This window comes from Heliangelus exortis, chromosome 1 (genome assembly GCF_036169615.1).
Source record: "Heliangelus exortis chromosome 1, bHelExo1.hap1, whole genome shotgun sequence".
NCBI lineage: Eukaryota > Metazoa > Chordata > Aves > Apodiformes > Trochilidae > Heliangelus > Heliangelus exortis.
Window position 1 is genome coordinate 104709406 of NC_092422.1, and position 20066 is coordinate 104729471.

Here is a 20066-nt window from a genome sequence, read left to right on the forward strand (position 1 = left end):
TCTTGGTGTCTTCTGCAGGATTATCATCCCTCACTTCCATTCTAGAATGAGCTGCTAGGTGATTTTTATTGTAATGGTTCAGTAAAACGAGGAAACCAGCAAATTATTCCATTAGTCTAATCCTGTATTGTCTCGGTTCCCTCACTTTTCCTTGAGTCTGTCTTAGAAGCTCCCACAAGCTTCTCTAATTACCATTTAAAAATAATTCCCCTCACTCCCTAGTGAACAGGTGAAAGGAAGGAGAGAGAAGTTCCCAATTCCCTTATGTTGGGCTATAATAAATTTAGTATTAGTTCTAACACATCCAGAATTAATCTTAATGGTTTGTTCATTTTACTGTGAACTTCAGATAGAATACTGCCTCAGTGTCTTTCGTGGAACAGATGATACAAATAAATAGAAAAGTAGTGCTGTTACTCTAGCAACAGGAATTGTGAGTCTGATCAGTTCTGAATTGTGTGCTATCCTGAATCATGTAATAAGCAGTGACAGCTTTTATGCCTGTGTAATACCAGAAGTACTCTTCAAAATGCTGAGTTCAGTGAGGAAGGCAGTGAGAGCAGACCCTGGGGGTTATGCAGGAAAAGGTAGGGGTGGAATTCCAGGAGGGAATAAAGCTCTAAAGAATAATGGAGTTCATTAAGAGCAGTGTCTTCCAAATGCAGGAGCAGTCCAGGAACGCAACGTAGATATCTCAGGAGATGGCCTTGTCTTTACAGGCAACTCATGTCTGCACTCAAGTCTTAGTGCTTAGTCCTTTGTTTCAGTCTTTTCTAAGGTCTCTCAGATCTCAATACTAGGAAGGGCTCAGGAAGAAGAATACCAGGAGTGCCTGAATTGAGCATGTCAAAACAAATCTTGTCAAGCAATGACATACTAAAATTTTACTGTAGTTGTTATTCCACTTGTAACAGATCTCAGCAGACCTGCAGATGGGAAAGTGGTTTGGTGAGGGCTTAAATGCTTGTGTTCTGTTTCTTTCTGGATAGATAAAGCTTATATGTGTATATTATTCCATGTGAAACTTGAACATAACTAAACAGTATGTGTATAGGGTAAAGTAAGGAGTTCACTTTTCTGCCTGGTCATTCATTTTCTGCCTATGTCCTTTCTTTTGAGGGAAGTGAGTCTTGAGGTTGGGTATACATACATATATTCTTTTAAATTAGTTAAGTACTAATACATTACATACATTTGTACATTTGTACATTAAGTACAAATACATTAGTGCTTCCTTAATTTTGTTTAAAGTTGTGGGTACACTACAGGCTCTTGGAACTATTTCTGTTTCAAAAAACACAAGATGCACAAGTGATTAATTCGGTTACAGGAAAACCTTGGAGTAAGCTAGGAATTTGAGAAAGTGTATTTGTGGCTGACTGAGTTCTAACAAATTGGCTGAGTAAAAACACATGTAGCATTCTGAAAAATACACAACTTACAAAGTTTTAGTCTCATTTAAAAAGAAAAAAAATGTATAAGCAGTGGTGATATATCTCAGCTGTTTATCTGTCTTCTATTACTTCATTTATTTCCCAGTGCAGAACTGAGCTTAGCATTGCAAAACGTAAGTAGTTTTGCTTTAGTGGTTGTCAAGTTTTACTTTCTCTCTTTTTCTCTCCTAGTGCTTATGGAACTTGCTTACAGAAAACTGAATTAATGTTTTGGAGTGTAATTTCTTCTCTATTTTGTCTGGTTTTTTCAGACAACTTAGTGTAGATTTGCTAATCTACATTTTTCTTTACATTGTAAAATGAACCATGTGCAAACTTTACTTCAAGACTTAATCTGACAAGTAGCAATTAAGTTTCACGTATTTCACGTGTCCTAAGAGTGAGGAGTATGGAGTAAATGGTTTAGAGGTTGGAGCCAGTTTCTGGCCATAAATATTCCTGATAGTTGTCAAGTCCTTTTGCTGGTCTTTCCAGTTAAGATCCTCATTGAAAATCCATTCTGTTTTCCCTCAGCAGAAGCCTTCTTCAACCCCAGGGTTACAGGTGTTTGTGATGGAACACCCAAGTGCTGACTAATGTCTGTAAAATCCATAAAAGAAGCAACTTTTGTTTCACAGTTAAAACTTGTTACACTGCTAATTAGTTACTTCCTACTATACTTGCATCTTGCAAAAGAGAATAAATACATATTTATGCTTTATATTACTGTTTCTGAGCTGTGCACCTTTTTATTATCTGCTTTCAGTGTCTGTGTGCCACATTCTTTTTTAATCATCCATTTTTGCAATGCTTGGTTATTCATCAAAACTAAGCACAAGTACAGGTCCAGAGCTGCACTGAAGATTATTCATTGCCAGAGAGATTTGGGTTTGTATGTACTGTGTAAAAAAACTGACTGTTGTTCTTTTAGGTTGTTACTAGTACAAGGGAATAACTATGTTTGAAGTACTATGTAAAACAAAAGCAGTGAGAAAGCAAGCCAGAATAACAATTCTAGTAGTCTAATTTGTGTAGGTCAAAATCTAGAAAATGCTGCACATGTGTAGGAGGATTGCTGGTTCTTCTTTAAAGTTGTAAAGTTATATTTTAGATTTTGTTACAGGTTTAAAAGTAACTACTTGGGAATAAAGGGGATGTGGGAGACAGTGGAGTTTCTGAAACTCCTGAAGTCAAAGTTGCAATATAGAACTTTGAAAGGATAAATATTGTAGGTCAAGTCATTTATCAAACGTCTTTTTTTATTATTACTAAGAAGCAACACCACCAAACAGCTCTTAATTAACTCGAATGCTGTATTGAGTCTTTTGGACAAACACAGACTGTCCATTCTCTTCCAAAGATAAGATGCTAGTGATGGGAATTCTTGACATTTTTTTGCATTTGCACATACAGTGCTTCTGTTTAAATTGCTATAATTTTGGATAAAAAGGTACTTTTCTTCCTTTTTCTCCTTTTCCCCCTTTTTGTTTTCTTTTTTCTCTATTTTATTTAAAAATTTACTTGTCGTGTACATGCTCTCACACTGGCATTTTTCAGAAGCAGCAGTAGAAGCAATGGATTATATCAGACTTGCCTGTGCAACAGGCAGGAGGAAAGGATAATGTAATGAAAATTATGAAAATTATTATTTAGGAACTCTGAGCTGGAACTTGTAAGTTCAGGAATCTTGACAGTATATAGAATCATAGAAACTTTCAGGCTGGAAAAGACACTTGGGGTCACTGAGTCCAACCATCATCCCTACTCTGCAAAGTTCTCCCCTTAACCATATCCCCAGCACCACATCTAAACAACCCTCAAACACATCCAGGGATGGTGACTCAACCACCTCCCTGGGCAGCCCATTCTGGTGTCTCATCACTCTCTCTGTGAAAAATTTTTTCCTAATGTCCAGTCTAAACCTACCCAGTTGCAGCTTGAATCCATTCCTTTTTGTTCTGTCACTAATTGCTAATTAGTTATTATATAGGCCACTAGACTGTTTATAGCTCTTACCAGCTGCCAATTACAAATCCATCTAGTTTCTTACTTTATCTATTCTATTACCATACATTGTTTATTGTTCCAAACAGGAGACTTTCATTGGTCATCTGAATTTTTTCCATATTTTTATTTATATCTGCATGTAAAATACATACAAAAAACACACTTAATAAAATGTCCTTGAAAATCAGCTTGCTTTGGTCTGCTTAAAATAATTTCTATATTGGACAATGCTGCAAGCCTTTATGTTTCTTACCACCATAAACAAGACCACCATTCCTAGATAACTTGCAGTTGCTGACCTTGAAACCTTCTGCGAATCTGGGGATACAGCACAACTCTTTTCTCCAAATTGACCTGGTTGGCTTATTTTTTCAGAAAGTGGGAAGTCTAGAAGAGTGGTTAGTTTTGGATGATTGGGTAAAACAGTGCTTCATGTGCATTTTTCTGCTATGATGTTATGTATTAGCAGTCCTTGTATCTTAAGCACTTCTTTCCAGGGAAACAAGATTATTGTCTTCCAGAACTTGAAAGCAGAGCCATTAGCTTTCATTTTGTTATTCAAAAAAACCTTCCTGTAATAAGAAAAACGGATGGATTTCTACAGTGGTGTCTGTGCCTCAGTAAAACATGAAGATGGCATTGGCTTTGTGGTTCATACATGTTCAACATCCTCTTCTGTTCTCAGATTTCCTGTAGGCATCTCCAAAGAGGGTTCATTTCTGTCTTCTTGCTCCCTAAAACGTTCAGGAGTAAAGATGTTAATTGAAACAAGCTAGAAATTTTCCTGAAGTCATTTTGTGTTAGAGTGGTTTTAGACTGTTGTAACCTGACCTGGAAGTGTACCAAGCTGAATTCCATCAATTAAGTCTTGCTGGTGCTGCAAGAGGCATGTAATCTAATTTTGTGTTTTTGTAGCATATATGTAGAGAAAAAGGTAACTGCTGTATCTTTCCCCATCCCACTTCTCTTCTAGTGGTCTGTTTTCATCATGAGAATGAAGAAAAGGTTTGACAGAAATGAAAGGTGATAATTCTAAATGCAGAGCCTCATGGTGATTTTGGCTAGCAAGGATGGAAACAGCTGTAAGAACTCAGAGAAATGAGAAACAGTCTGGGCTTTGCTTATCAAGTAGCTGTGCATGCTTGACTTAATTAGGCTTGCTAATTTAGTACCAAGGTTTGAATGTTTGCATTGTACTCTAGAGACCACAAAGGTGTCTGGTAATACTGGGCATATTCCATGTGAAGAGAGAGGAGTTACTAGGGTGGAAACTGAGATAAGAAAGCAGTGCACACTTTCCTTGATTTCTTTTTTCTCACACGCTTTCCACTCAGCATGTTGATGCTGGAGGGAGAACATAAACTCTTCTTATGTTCTGTTGACTTTTCTGGAGAAAGGTACTTACGTCATCTCATAGTTCTTGTTCTTGTCCTTGTCCTCCCGACAGCAGCAGCAATAGGCTAAAATACCAATAACAATAATTGCAGCAACAGCTCCACCGATGATGCCAGCATAAAGAGCTATGTTCAGGGATGCTATACAGGAGAAAAAGAATTAACCCCTTTGCAGTGAGAATGATACCAGATGCAATTACCAGATGTCAGATCTTCTACTGCATCTAGACTGAGTGGAAGACATTTATTTGACTACAGCAACTGCAGTCAATTTTGTCCTGAGCAGGTGATAAGTCTGCAGGAATAATTAGTTAGATAGTGATAGGGAGGAGCCTCTGGATCTGAACAGCTGATGTACTTTGTTGATACAGTTCAGTTTTAGATGCTGAGAGCTCAGGCCTATCTCATTGTACATTTTTTTGTCATCTGTGGACTAGCCCTATAAGTAAGTGCTCTATGGCCATGTAAACCAAGGCAGGGAATCTGACTTAAAGGTAAATTAAGTGTCCTGATTTTTTGGAAAGAGAGCAGAATTTTATGCATTTATGTCTGCATTGCCTGCTTTGCCACATGGCTAGGGTACGTTCTCTGATACATTCTCTGGTGGTTGGACTCTGATACTACTCTTTTAGTAAATAACCCCATCTCTTACGTGGCACAACGGTGACTGTCATGTTGCAAAATTCCTTTCCCACTACATTTGTTGAAGTGCAGATGTAAAAGCCGGAGGTGTCTGCCGAGATGTTCTTCAGAGTTATTTGTCCCCCTGTTGGAAGACACAAATCCAGTCCAAAAAAAAGATAAGAATTAAAGCAGAGAAGGAAGTGGGGACAGCAGCCCTTTGGTTCTGTCCCAGGGTGTTGGGAGTGATGAGAGGTTATTAAGGCTGATGGATTGCTCCATCTCACTCAGGAGCTGCCATGCCAGTGCCAGTTTTTTGTGTGATTTGTGGGAGGCCAAACGGAAGTTGCTGTTTTCGTTACAGGGAATGTGGCATCTGAACATTCCTTTTAGAGAGAAAATTGTAGGTGGAGGGTAAAGAAATATGCATGCTCAGGGAAAGCTTTTTTTGCATTGGATTTTGTTGAGAAATACAGTGTGGCCCAAACCAGCATCTGTCTTTGAGAAATGGCCATCTGATGGATTTAATTGTAAAACAACAAAATGCTCTTCCGTCCTCCATCTCTTAGGATTTCACACCTGAACCATGTAGCAGTGGGGGAAATAGCTTTCTAGACCTGAAGGGCCCATGCAGGCTGTGAAAATAAATGTAGAATAAAAAAAGCAGTGACATTGCATTGCTATGGTACTGATATTTTCTGTTCGATCCACTGAAGCTCAGAATGATGTACTAAAAGCTTAGCTGTCTGCTCAAAACAATTTTTGTTGTTACATCTCCTAACCCATGCTTTTTGCTTGCAATCTACCACTAAAGGTCGATATTCCTGCTTTAAAAGCAAAAGGCTCTGAATATTTTTCAGTGACTTGCCTGTTTTAGTTTCCCTGTGATCTTAGTTCTTTCCAGTCTGCTCGTGGGACTGAGATTCTGTGTAGTCTCTGCTGGCGCCTAGTGCCAGATAGTAAAATAGCATGATTTTTTTTTTTTTTTTCCTTGTAATGTGGTGTTTATATCTCTCGAAGTTAATCTATTACTTGGCTGCAGATCCTCCTGTTTTAAATCAAAAGTACTTGACCAACGAGTCAATTTGAGAAAAATGCAGGTCAGATACTATCAATTTATGGAGTGGCTTCTGAGGGGATTCTGCATGCTCTGCAACACTGGGACTTGCTTAGCACAGAAAGAAAAATTGCTTGTTGTGACAGTAGGGTACCCAGCCAGGCTGACGTAGAAGGGGACAGTCAGTACACCACCTGGGCATCTGTGCTCTGATGAAAATAGAAAGAAGGTTGAAATGGTTCAGGAGAGTTTTCTGCCATAAGTGAAGGATGATGTCAGAAGCAGCAGCATCTGCTGCTATGAAGTGAGAAATCCTGGGATGTTCAGGGCTGCGTGACGCGCTGGCACCACTTAGTGGACAGTCAAATAAGGTGTGTGTCCCTGGTGACATTCCAACTTTTGCATCATTCACACAACAATCGGTGAGTGTGTGTTGAATATTCTATTGAGTCTGCTTAGAGTTAGTTTACCTCTTTGGCAATGCTACAGTAGCTTAAACAAAACAAAAAACAAACAAACAAACAAAAAAAGTTCAGATACTCAGTTTTTCTGGAGCTGAATATACCAGGAGGAAATAATGTTGTTTAAAGGAATAAATCTGAGTCCTCCGTCACTCTATGCTTTAAGTGGTACTAAACCCTCATTTCTGTATGAATGCTGTTACAAAATATCCTGTCACAGAAAATCAGATCCTGTTTTGGTTTTTTCTTCCCAGATTCTGACTTGAAACTAATTGGGGCCTGTGTGACTGTCTTAAAGAATCAGAAGCCCCTTTTGTGCTCAAAGCAGGAGTAGTAGGAGTAGTGTAACTCTTTCTGATGACTTGCTATAGGTTAAGAGCAATCTCTGGAAGGAAAACAGCTTCAATTGATGGTGATGGAATGGCCTTTGGAGTGTTGGTTGATGAGAAGCTCAGCATGAGCCAGCAGTGTGTGTTTGCAGCCCAAAGAGCCAACCATATCCTGGGCTGCATCAAAGGAAGTGTTGCCAGCATCTTAAGGGAAGTGGTTCTCCCCCTCTACTGTGCTCTCATGAGATCCCACCTGGAGTACCGTGTCCAAGTCTGTAATCCCAAACACATGAAGGACATAGAGGTGTTGGAGTGAGTTCAGAGGAGGGCCATGAAGATGATCAGAAGGCTGAGGCACTATCCTATGAAGACAGGCTGAAAGAGTTGGGGTTGTCCAGCCTAGAGAAGAGAAGGTTCCTGGGAGACCTCATAGCATTCTTCCTTGATAGGGGCCTACACGAAAGCTGGGGGGGGACATTTTAAGAGGGCATGTAGCAACAGGACAAGGGGTATAGGCTTTAAACTGGAAAAGGGTATAGTTAGTTTAGACATAAAAATTCTTGACTCTGAGAGTGGTGTGACACTGGCACTGAGCAACCTCGTCTTGTGGGTTGTGTCCCTGACTGTGCAGGGGTGTTGGAACTAGATGATTTTTAAGGTCCCTTCCAACCTAAATCGTTCAATGATTCCAGAGCCAACTGTTGATTGCCTTCACCACAGCAAGTGACCTGGTTGTTGTGGAGCAAGCTGGGCTATGAAGATGCACCAGTTAGAAACTTTGGTGTCATTCCTTATGAGCACCTCCTTGTGCTCAGCAAATAAGCAGTTCTTTCTGACTGGAATGAGTCAGTTTCTTGCCAGGTGAGAACTTAAGTGAAAATCTTATTTTGTTAGTTCAGGTAACAGTTCTTTTCCCTCTGCTAAGTTACTAATGAGTGTGTCTTGTATCTAAAGAACAACTTTTCAAAATCCTAGTTAGGGAACTTCCTAGAAAAACATTAAGTGTGCTTTTGTATTTGCAGTTCAAAATGTTTCCAACCTGGGTCTACAGAAAGCTCAAAGACTTGAGGTCTTTGTATAACCCATACCTTCTGTTGTTTCCAGAGGACGGGGCTCATTTTGTACATTGAAGCTTTGCCAGGTATAGCTGGGCTTTGGGGAGCCCTCATGGGAAATACAGGTCAGATTGATTGTCTGTCCATATTCTGCTGTGCCATGAATCTTACATTCTGGTTTAGATGGTGCAACTGAAAGAAGAAAAAAGGAAGGAATTTTATTAGTCAGAAGTAGTTTTTTTTGTTTCGATCCATCTTCTGCACCTGCAGTCTTTATTCTTGTCAAACAGGTGTTGGTCTTGCATGAACTGCCTTCTTCTCAAAGGAACTGGAGTGAATTTGTCTGCATTTTGTTTCTCCCTTCTTGGAACTGGTCAGCCAAGAAGAAATTGTGACATGCTGTTTGAGATATGTCTAATAGAGTTGGGTAACTCCCCCCTTGATAACTGGAGTATGATAAGCCACAGGAGGGATGAGGAATGCCTTGTAATGAGGCAGGGGTTATTAAGAAAGTGATCTATATAACTCTAAATACTATTTTGTACAGTCAGGTAGTTAAGGGAGTTGGGTACTCTAAACCTTCCACCCTTCTTTCATAGTAGTAGGAAAAAACCAAAGATGGCACTGTGTATGATGCTCTCTTGGAAGGTTGTTTTGGGGTTTTTTTTTGTAACAAAATCTGTTGTATAAACCAGTGTGAATGTTAGAGGAAGAGTGTTGTGTTAGAGGATGTGTTTTCTCTGACAGGTCTGGTGTTGTCTCCATTATGCTTACCAAGGACTAAAAGAGACAAGATTGCAGTCTGTCTGGGGAAGTCATTCCGAAGACGGACGCTGCAGGCGTATGTCCCGTTGTCTTCCATGGTGGCTGCGTTGATGGTGATACTGATGTTCCCTTTGTCTACGTCACCACTAAGCTGTAAACGGTTTTCATAGCCCTTGCCATACTGTACAAGTCCATCAAAATACCTAGTGACAGCATCATCCTGATAGAGGGAGGGAAAGTGATCGCTTAGTTTCTTCTGTATGAGTCTAGAACCTAACTCAATGGATTAGCCCGCTCTTAAGAGCAGCTTGCAAAAGAGGGCCTTAAGCTACCTTATTTTTCCAAAACCCCAAGCACATAGAAACTAAAAATGTTCTGGGTTTCTGTTTGGAATCCCCTTCTCCCACATTATCCGAATTCAGAGATAGCAGATTTTGCTGGGCCTTATTCATCTGTCCTCTCCATGCCAAGACACCCTAAGATTTGTCTGAGGTCCGTATGTCAATCAAATTCACATATGAATACACAAATTCCCCTGCTTTCTTCCAGCAGGGATTGTCAGAGAAGAAACCCTTGGCAGTTAACTGTGAGGAGTATTTCTAATTTCTAAGAAGTCAAGGAGAACTTTAAAGGTCTCCCTACCTTCAAATGTTCATGTGAATGTAGAAGACCTCAAGAATTTCTCCATGTGCTGTCATAGTCAACTTTAAACTTTTTAATATTATCAGCAGGATGTATATATATGTAAATGTATATACACTTAAAATATACAAATCTTTTTAAACAGTATCTGAGTATTTTACAGATGTTAATAGATGTAAACCCACAGCACATACAGTGTTGTATCCTCAGTAGACTGACAGAAGAACAGGGGAGAGAAAATAGGGTTGGGACTTGCCTAGTATCATGCAATAGATCTGGGATAAATTATATCTAGAATCAGAGCTTCTGTTTGCATTGTTCTGAGATGGAAGAAAGTCTTGCAGGAATGTTTTTCTTCTTTCCTGCTTCCGTCTCTCCTCCCAACCCCCTCTTGAATGCCCTGTGATATGTTTCTTTTTATGCAACTTGATTTACCGGGCTATTGATTTTTCTCCAGACAACAAGGTCTCCTGAGGTAACGGCAACATCAGTTTTAAAATAACACTGGAGGGTTACGTTGTTCCCTCGTGCCACCTTTGTTTCCTTGACAGGTGCTTCCACAGTGAGGGCATGAGCAGTTGACAGAACTAGGAAGAGAATAAATTCTGCAGTCAGCAAAATTAATGACATCAGGATTCCATGTTTTGTGTCTTTGGCTTTCTCACATGCCACAATAACCCCACATCCTCTCTGTCATCCCTGACATTCTCCACTGCGCAAGAGGTGATGTATGCTACGGCTGATTGACTATAGGAAACTGCTGCACAGGATGGCTAACAGCTGAACTCTGCTTTCTGTTCCTTGCTTCCCTCTTCTTTACCTGGACATACATTGCCATTCAGTTTATAAAGATATGTGGGTTTTTTTCTGAGTCCTCTTTCAGTGTGACTGGCATCCATTGACAGTTCCAAATGTACAGAGGGAGACAGATAAACTGATAATACAAGCGTATGAACAGTCTTAAGGATTCAGGCTAAAGTAACAAATTGATACTGTGAAATTTCAGGGATGAGGGAAGCTGTCAAGTAACTTGACTCAATCCAAGTCCATAGAGAAGTGACATTTTGTGCTGGGGAATCAAAACTTGTTAATGTAATTCCCTGAAAAGAGAAACATCTAGAAAAGAAAAAGAGCTTGAAAGAATCAAGAGAAGAATATCTATTGGATTTTAAAAATTGGCAGGGTGGTAATTCTCTTTTCCCAAGAGGGGAAAAAGTAGCTCCTGCCTGTGGAGCATAGGAATAGCTGAGGGTTGAATAAAACAGAAATCCCTCTGTGTTTCTTGTACACTGTATTCCATTTGATTGATGCTTAATTCATCATACCTATGCATTAGCTAGTGGCAGGTTTTAGTTATTCTCAGAATTGGGCAGGGGATTTTACCTCTGTCCTTTCCCAGATGACCTTCATGCCTGTAGCAGCCTATGTTTAAAAACACCTGCATTGTCCTTACAGTTTGTTTGTTAATGTTTTTTTAATGACACCAGACTGAATCATTCTAAGTCTGAAACCTGCTGAAGAGTGCAGGGAGTCAAGAAAGGGAGTGCAGCTCAGAGGCACTCCCATAACGAAGACAAACGTGGTTCAGTAAGGAGGAGAGTGGAGAAAGACAGAAATATATGCTCATCCTGAGAGGAGCACCATGTGTGTGGTGGTGAAGGTTTGTTTCTGGAAGAACCAGGTTGAATAAGTGTTCCCTTGAGAACTTTTACAGAAAAGTTGCCATCTAGCAAGGTTTGGGTCCTCTTCCTGCTATATCTCAGTCCAGATTAGATCCATAAGGAAATGTAATGTGCAAAGTGGAGAAAAAACGACATTTAGATTCCATCTTGAGTTGCAAATGGATTGTGAATACATGTTTATTTAGTCAGGAAAAGACCAGAGTCACGTGCATTAGGTCAGTGAGTGTAAGCTGTTGCCAAGTTGAGTGCAACCAGATCATTGACTGTAAGAGCAATGCATGATAGTGACTCAGAAAATAACAGCATAGGGACCTGAAGGGTTTTGTAGTCATCGTACTAGGAACCTGCTGGTAGCACTTCAGGTACTTCCACAGGTTAAGATCAGACAGTTGGCATGGAGATCTGCTCCCCCTCAGTAGAGGTAAAAAATTCTGTTACAGCATCTCAGATCCAGTCTGTTGCCCCTAGCAAATGGTTCTCCAAGTCTCTTCTTAGAAATGGCCTGTACTTACAGAACTGCTGCATCTTGCCTCTATGAGAGGAGCATGATGGGAATTTTCACAGCAGCCAAAACTTTCCCTTCATTACACCACTTTTTCCTTGCATCCAGGCAGGGATTCACTCCCTTCCATAGCTGTCTTCAGAAGCAGCTTTAGGCATTTTCAGCAAGAGTACAAAGACTTCCTTCTGAGCTTGTTAGTACCCTGGATGAGGAGAGGCAGCCACATGACTAGGGCAGGATGCTTCTAAATGAAGTTCACACCTTTCTGTGTTCCCCATCCCATCACAAAGTTGTTCTGTGGTCTTGTACAGTTTGTATGTGCGTTTTAGTCTCTTCCTCTGTGACATGGTGGTGGTGGATTCTGTTCTCTCAGGGATTAATTAATTTACAGCTGCTGACACCCATAAGAATGAAGCCAGCAGGGTAAACTATTTCTATATTTCTAGCATGGTTTTATTGCAGCCACTCCCAGTTCTTTCCCAGCCCTAGAGCACCCAGTACAAAGGCCATGTTTGCCTAGCCCTAGGGCTCTTTCTGACTTGTGTTTTTAAGTTATTCCTCTATATGAGAGGCATTTAGGAAAGCTTTCTCTTGGTCTGTCATGACTGGATGGACACGTTTTCCAGCATTTAAGTTTAAAAGCACCACCATCTCTACTAGGAGACTGAGCAAACCCCATTTTCTGTGCTTTTGTCACTTAGAAACTGGTTCTACCAGGCTTTGGTTCACTGACAGGTCACTAACTCAAGCCCTAAGGCAGAGAGGAGACTGCCCAGCCCTAAGGCTTCACCCCCAAAAGTGCTTTTCCTTCCTCCAACTGGATGACTCCTATCCTACAATAAATGAGATTTTCTTTTTTCCAAACATGTCTTGAGTGCAGAGTTAGGAAACAACTGAACCAAACACCATGTACAGGAGACACAGACACCCAACAAGCAAGACTGCTTATTCATCTGTTCCTGCTATCCTAATGTCCCAACTGCTTCTGATGCTCTCCCATTTTTTTACCCACATCTCTTTAGGGCTCTTATTTCGCCCTTGCTAGGGCTCCTTCTGGCTCTTGGGGGAGCTACACAGTTTCTTTATGAGATGCAGTTTACTCATGCCAATTTTTTTTCCTTTTCTCAGCTCATTTCACAAAGTCATCAACAGCCAGCTAGTCATACTCAGTATGTCTAAAAATTGGTGTGTAAACTTCAGGGGATGGTTTTTTTCTGAAAAAAACAGAATTTTTCTGAAGTACAGCTGGAGGGAGGAGATGGCCAATACTGAAACAACTTCAGAAAAGGAGAGAGGACTAATAGCCTATATAGTTCTAGAGGGATGGTGTTACCTAGATTTAAGCCTTAGAATTACCTTTATTTTGCTGTTACTAATATTTCAAGAAGTTGAGAACATTTTTTACTCCCTCTGTTTAACTTAAATGTTTGTACTTGTCCAAAGGAAGAAGAAAATAAAAGTGACTTGCCTACTTTCACATTCCTTACTGAGTAGAGATAACAGAATGGAGGACAATTAATGCAGCTGGAAAAAATTAGAGGAATAATTTGTATACTCAAAAAAATTGAGATTCTCATCAAGCAGAACTATTATTTCTGAATTGTCTTGCTATATTTGGCTAGTGGGAAGAGTGGAAATGTGTTACTTCACTCTCACGAGGAAATGGTCTGATTTCTGATTCCTCAATAGTTTTACGTCAGACTCTAAGATGAAATTTAATTTCAAAGTGGGAGAGGGAAAACCTCTTAAATGTGAAATTTCCATTAAAAGTAAGTATCTTCTTTGATTCAGAAGGACCATTAGGAGCTTTACCTTCAGCAGGTACACAGGACCAGTTATTCAGACAATTGCAGTGAGAAGATGTACAGCCTGTGCTGAGACCCTGATGCTGCTCGTTCAGGGCAGCTCTGACATGCCAGCACTGGTGCAGGGCAGGAATCCACAATAATGTGTTCTCCAAATTTTTTTTACAAGCCAGTATTTTAACACTGAATTATTACTATTTTACTGCTGCGCAAAGAGGCAAGAAGAGCTTCACCCAAAATAATTATCTGCTCACAAAAAATTCCCATCTATAATTTGGTTAGCATGAAAAGTAGGAGTAATGAAGAAGGAGAATGAATACCAATGGTATTACCATTGGTGGCATGACCCAAGTCACATTGCTGCATATGGAGCACATTGACTTTTTCTAATTATGTTAAACTTTTTGAATTTCCTTCTTTTGGGTCCTATTGCTGAAGTGAGGCTTTGAGGATTTTTGGTAAAAAAACTCAAGTTATTTCCATGTGCATAGCTTTGTTTGTAGCCTGAAAGAAGTATAGAAGCATTGGTATGAGAAGACAAGACAGGTCAAAATGCAGTGGCAGTGAGACTGCAGGCTCTGGAAGGCAGGATGAGAAAGGGTAAGACAGATGTATGCCAAGGGCCAGCTGGCTGGTTTATTTGTCATAGTACGAATTGTTGTACATCCCCTTAAGGTAAATAATATAGAGAGATCACAGGCTGTATCAGAGTACATATAAACAGTGTGATTTAAACTTATGGAGGCATATGCTACATGCAGATTTATGTAGAAAGTAAAAATTAAGGACTCTTCCACTTCCAGTTGAGAAAGTTTCTTCGTCAGAAATAAACATTGTATTTAATGAAAGCCACTAAACCTGGTTTTAAAACGACCTCATGAAGGATAGCATTCTTTTCCTGTTCCTAACACTGTCTCATGGATTTACGAGATTCCTGTGAGTCTGGACATTATTCAGCATAGAGACAGCAAACATCCTGGCTGATCATAAGCATAAAGGAACTTTTGCTAAACAAAAAAGAAACACGTGAAGTCCACTGGAATATTTGGATGGACTTTGTAGTGTTTCCTCCTACCCAACCCTTGACAACATAACAAAGTTAGTACTTACTTGCACTGAAAACAAGCAGCCAAAGTCTTTGCATTGCTCTTCTCCTTATGTCTCCTTTGTTTCACCTGGAGGTGCTCTTCTTTGTAGTCACCAGGTGCCAGGGTAAGTAATTGGCTTTAGCTGAAGGGCTGCTTCACAGTGGCATCACAGGTTCACTTCCTTGGTCTCTTTTAAAGAGCTCCTTCTCCAGTCTGCCACTCCCCTCCCAGGCAGAATGACAAACCAGATCAGCTCTAGGCTTTGATATTGCTTGCTGCTCTCTGCCTAGGGGCAGAGAGACTTGTGATCTCCTTCCCCAGTTGTGAACTTTCTTCCTCAATTAAACTGCCTTTCCCAGTTTCTCCTAGCACACAGATACATAAAGCAAGAGAAGAGGCAAACCAAAGGGTGTGGTGACTGTAAGTATACAATACAACAACTGAAGTTATGCATGTAATGATGTATAACTAGGGGAGGATAAGCCTCACTCATATTCAGTGTTTATTAAGGGAGTCTAGGCCGCAGTTAACAAAGGTATCGATGTGTTTCACAGAGGAGGCAGCTGCCCTCATCCAGGCTTCAAGGAACTGAGGTGCTTAACTCTACCTACCTTAAATACCTGTAAGAACATGTAATTTATGAGAATTTGATGCTATCTAAATATGTTAGATGCATCTCAGCTACTGTTGCTCATATTCTTACTGTTCGACTGTCCCAGTGTGTAGTTTGCACAACAGCTGTGGGTATCAAAGGTGCTTTCTACCTTCCTGCTGAAGAAGGCTGTTAGGCAGACTGGTTAATGGCTTGTAGCATGCTATGCTGTCTGCTGAGACATGCACAGTGAAAGTCCAGACACTGCTCACGTATTCTGGATGGGCATTTGGACAGCACAGATAACTGCTGCTATAATTGACTGAAGAATAAAAGGAGGACTGATGGCAGCTCAGGCAAATATCTGACATTATATTTAATTGAGTGCAGCTGGCTAGCATGTCTTTGAAACTCTTCACTGTAAATAGGCAGCAAGGGATGTCTCCTACTGGGAGGGATCTACACTCTATTTCTAGCTAGATGCCACGTCACTTTTAGGGCATGAGTGGTCATTTTAGGCATCTTATATGGGTACTACATGTCTTCAGACATCATTTGCAGATGAAGTGAATCTTATTCACAGTGCAGTGATAATACTGATGAACTCTGTTTCGACTGTTGGTGGTAACTTCAAAAGTTGGTCTCTACACCAGAGGTACCTGAGTTTACTCCAGTACAGTGGATCTGGATATTGATCTTGTGCTGTCCCATGCTTGCATGGTAAGCCTGTCAAAAGCCATACTGAAGACTGCCTTCTTGTCTGCATGGCAGCTGTTCAAAGCACCTGCAGGACAAGGAAGCTTATGAATGTCTAGAGATTCAATCCCTCTGATAGAAAAGACATGATGTACTTCTATGCTTGATATATAACCTCAGTTCTCTTCACAATCTGCTAGCACAAAGCAAATTAAAGCACATCAGAGTACAGAAACTGTATTCTTAGCAATCTTCTGAATGAGGACAGCCAGGAGAAAAATTCAGCCTGCTGTATGCATCTCATCTTTGCAGGCACTAGGAGATGGCAAGAACCCTGCAAAGAAAGGAGACCATTTTTCCAAAAACAGCTTGCTAACCTCTAAATGCTAATGATTTAAATGATTTATGATTAAATGATTTAAAATGTGAACAAAAATTGAGCAAGGTCAGTAGTCTCCTTTCTTCTCTTTGGAGCTCGCAAGGATAAGGTTCTTAAATTTTCACCTCCTTTAAAGACTTCAAGATCTTTGTGACTTTATCCCACAGCCTCCAGGGAGAGACATGTAGGATCTTTAGTTTTCACCCTTTTAATTTTGCTCCCATTTAATATTTTAACTGAGTCTGATGAGCAGAAGTGGAGACAGAATTGCAATCACTGTACACCATTTGCCCATGTTTCCTCTGATAATTCTCAGTTCTCTACATAGCAGCTTTGAGTATTCACCAAAATAACTTGGTTTCAATTCCTGACAGACCCTGTACTGACTTGGTAAGCTTACTGTTATCCTCTTCACAGAAATAAGACTTTCACTAGCATTTATACAACTTCTCTTCCCTCTCTTCTCTCCAATAATTTCAAAACTCACTTGACTAATTTCAGCTAAATTTGATAGACTGACAGTGGTTTTAAAGATGTGAAGTTCTTTTCAGTTTCATAAAAATCAACAATCCCAATCAGCTGGGATAAGAGAGAAATCTAAATTAATGCTACCTCTTAGGCATTAGCTGTTGTCTTCCATTCCAAGAATCTGTAGTTTTACAGCCAACAGTCTGTCTCATCTCTTGTGCATACAAGTAGGTAGGGAAACACAATATAGTGAGAAATCACAGGGAGCCAGAAGAGCTGATGGCATTGTGAGTTATTTTTATCGTGCTGGGGCACCTGGACTGCAGGATACACATCCATTGGAAACCAGGCTTGTAAATCCTACTGCTTGTGGAAACACGTGGAGTTTAGTCCATTTTCTTCAGCAAATAGCTTGTAAAAAAGAAATCGCAAGCACAATACAGAGAACTTGCAGAGTTAAGCAGGAAACCATGCTGTAACAACAGATCCTCAAATACCTAAAGCAGGCCTGAGCTTAGTAACCTTACTGTCTTAAAGATGGTGTGTAGATTAAGCACTGCATGTATATCTAGAAACAAATGCATTATTTTCACATAAATTTGCCATTTACCTGTAAAAGTAAAAAGGTGCCTCCTGTCCAAGTGTATTGACATGTGTTTAGTCCCACTGCTCTAAGAAGGAGGAACAGGCACCTCAGGGTCCATAACTTAGACATAGCTGTCCATAAGTTGGACAGGCTCCCTTTACTGGTGTAAATGTGGAAGTACTGTTGTGGAAACGATTAACTGTGGGAACAGCTTTATGGTGCCTCCACTAGGCATTCAGGTGCATTACAAGTAAATAAATTGGAGCTGAGAGTGGTAACATTCTGTTGTTTAGGAGGCAGCTAAGTAAGACTGGTTTCCTAGGTATCATAGAGAGCATATGCTTAAACACGTGATACTTACATAAATCCGATGTTAAGACACTTGTTTAGATGCACTTCATTGCTTTGGTAAGCTATTTAGGCCTAGATTGGGAAACATACTTAAGCACTTACTTCCTGCTCTGTTTCCCTGACAATTCTTGTTGAGGCACCTCAGGAGCTGTTGAGAAATTGAGAATGCAGGAGGCAAATGTGTGGTTTACTTTAAGAAGTTGGTAGAGCTGCCCAAACAGAAAAATTGGGACAGCTGGCAATTTTAAGAGATTTTTTTTGTTTGTTTTGTTTCCATGTTGACTTTCTTTCCCTATCTAGTGTGAACTCTCAAAACTCACAGGCATTGACACCACAGCTAAAAGAACTGTTACAGGTATGGGCAACGCTGCCAGAACTTTTACCATAGAACTACTTAGGGTAACACAGGCCTGTGTCTTAACACAGGCTGATACATACCAACGTCTTTATGACTCAGCCATGGACAAGGCAAATCCTTGAAGTTTTATTTTTGCTGATGACAGCAGCTCTGGGGAATCTTTTAACTGATGTATAGGACTCTTGGGGGACATTATTAGCTTATTTAAATGAAACTGGCATTGACATAGAATCATAGAATGGTCTAGGTTGGAAGGGACCTTAAAGATGATCTAGTTCCAGCACCCCTGCTTGGGCAGGGACACCTCCCACCAGATGAGGTTGCTCAAAGCCACATCCAACCTGGCTTTGAACACTTCCAGGGAGGGGGCAGCCACAGCTTCTTTGAGCAACCTGTTTCAGGTTGAACATGACGTGAAAACCTTTAATACAAAACTAGGGTGGCTTCACTGTCTTGCCAAAGATACATACTTTTATAAGGCTCACCTACCTATAAAAGCCAATGAGGATTACTGCGTAGGTAGCATAGTGCTAACACTATAAATTATGGTAACTTCTGTTAAGACAGAGAAAAAGGAACCTTCCATCAAGATCCTATCTCTGCAGCCTAAGAGAACAGTACCTGACTGTGCTCAGTTGGAGTGCACCTATGAGTAGATACATTAATTACCAATGACAGATGCTCAACCACTTACAGGCTGTTACTTTGCTATGTTTGCATATGCATATATTCATTAACAAATCTTACTAACATCCTTGCCTCTATTCTGCATGGTCATCTTAATCCCGTAAAGTGACAAATTGTAACAAGCAGTGAGGAAGAGCTGCCAGGCTGCTAGCTGAACTCCACTGCAGGTGAGGTCTCACAGGAGCAGAGTAGAGGGGCAGTCAACTTTCTTGGCATGCTGGCCGTGCTTCTGATGCAGCCCAGTTCTGGGCTGCAAGCGTGCATTGCTAGACTGCGTCCAGACTTCCATCTGCTAATATCCCCAAGTCCTTCTCTGCAGGGTTGTTCTCAATCAATTCATCCCCCAGCCTGTACTGATTATCATAGACTGTACTGTCGATGTCATTTATGAAGATAGTGAACAGTACCAGTCTTAATACAGACCCCTGAGGCACATCACATGTTACTGATCTCCATTTGGACACTGAGCCATTGTTGCAATTAGATGCAGCCATCCAGACAATTTTTTATCCATCAAATAGTCTATCTGTCAAATCCATTTCTCTCTAATTTAGAGGTGTCACAACTGGTATCAACCAGGCCTCCACTAGCTCACCTCCCATTCCCACTGTGGGAGAAAATCCACCTTAAGGTTTGTTAATCAAGACAAGGGCAGGGAGGTTTGCATTCTCCAGTTACAGTAATGGGCAAAACCAGACAAACTCGGGAAGAAAAAACCAATTTAATCTACAAGCAGAAAGAGGAAACATGGTCAGATCTTGATACCTTTTCCCCGCACCTGTCCCTTCTCCCCGGCCCAGATCCCTTCCCTGCTGCCTCCCCCTCAGGGCACAGGGAGGGGCAGGGGGTGTTTAGGGTCAGTTCCCCACACGGAGTTTCTGCCGCTCCTTCCTCTTCAGGGGGAGGACTTCCCACATTCTTCCCCTGCTCCAACGCGGGGTCCCTCTCCCGGGAGAGTCCTTCAGGAACCCCTGGGACACGAGTCCCTCCCACAGGTGCAGTCCCTCAGGCACAGACTGCTCCCGCCTGGGCTGCACACAGAGTCACGGCTGCTGCGGGAGCAGTCACCTCCCCTGCCACGGGGTCCTACATGGCTGCACATCCACAT

General features: G+C 40.9%; 1 protein-coding gene across 1 annotated transcript; it reads right to left on the reverse strand.

The window, feature by feature from the left end:
• Window positions 1-3545: 3545 nt before the first annotated feature.
• GPA33 (glycoprotein A33) lies at window positions 3546-15051 on the reverse strand. Its single transcript, XM_071756540.1, has 7 exons — window positions 14864-15051; window positions 10200-10351; window positions 9132-9342; window positions 8391-8549; window positions 5487-5600; window positions 4846-4975; window positions 3546-4174 (listed from the first exon to the last, which is right to left on the reverse strand). The coding sequence occupies exons 1-7, from the start codon at window positions 14895-14897 to the stop codon at window positions 4093-4095; spliced, it is 882 nt and encodes a 293-aa protein (XP_071612641.1). The 5' UTR covers window positions 14898-15051; the 3' UTR covers window positions 3546-4092.
• Window positions 15052-20066: the final 5015 nt, after the last annotated feature.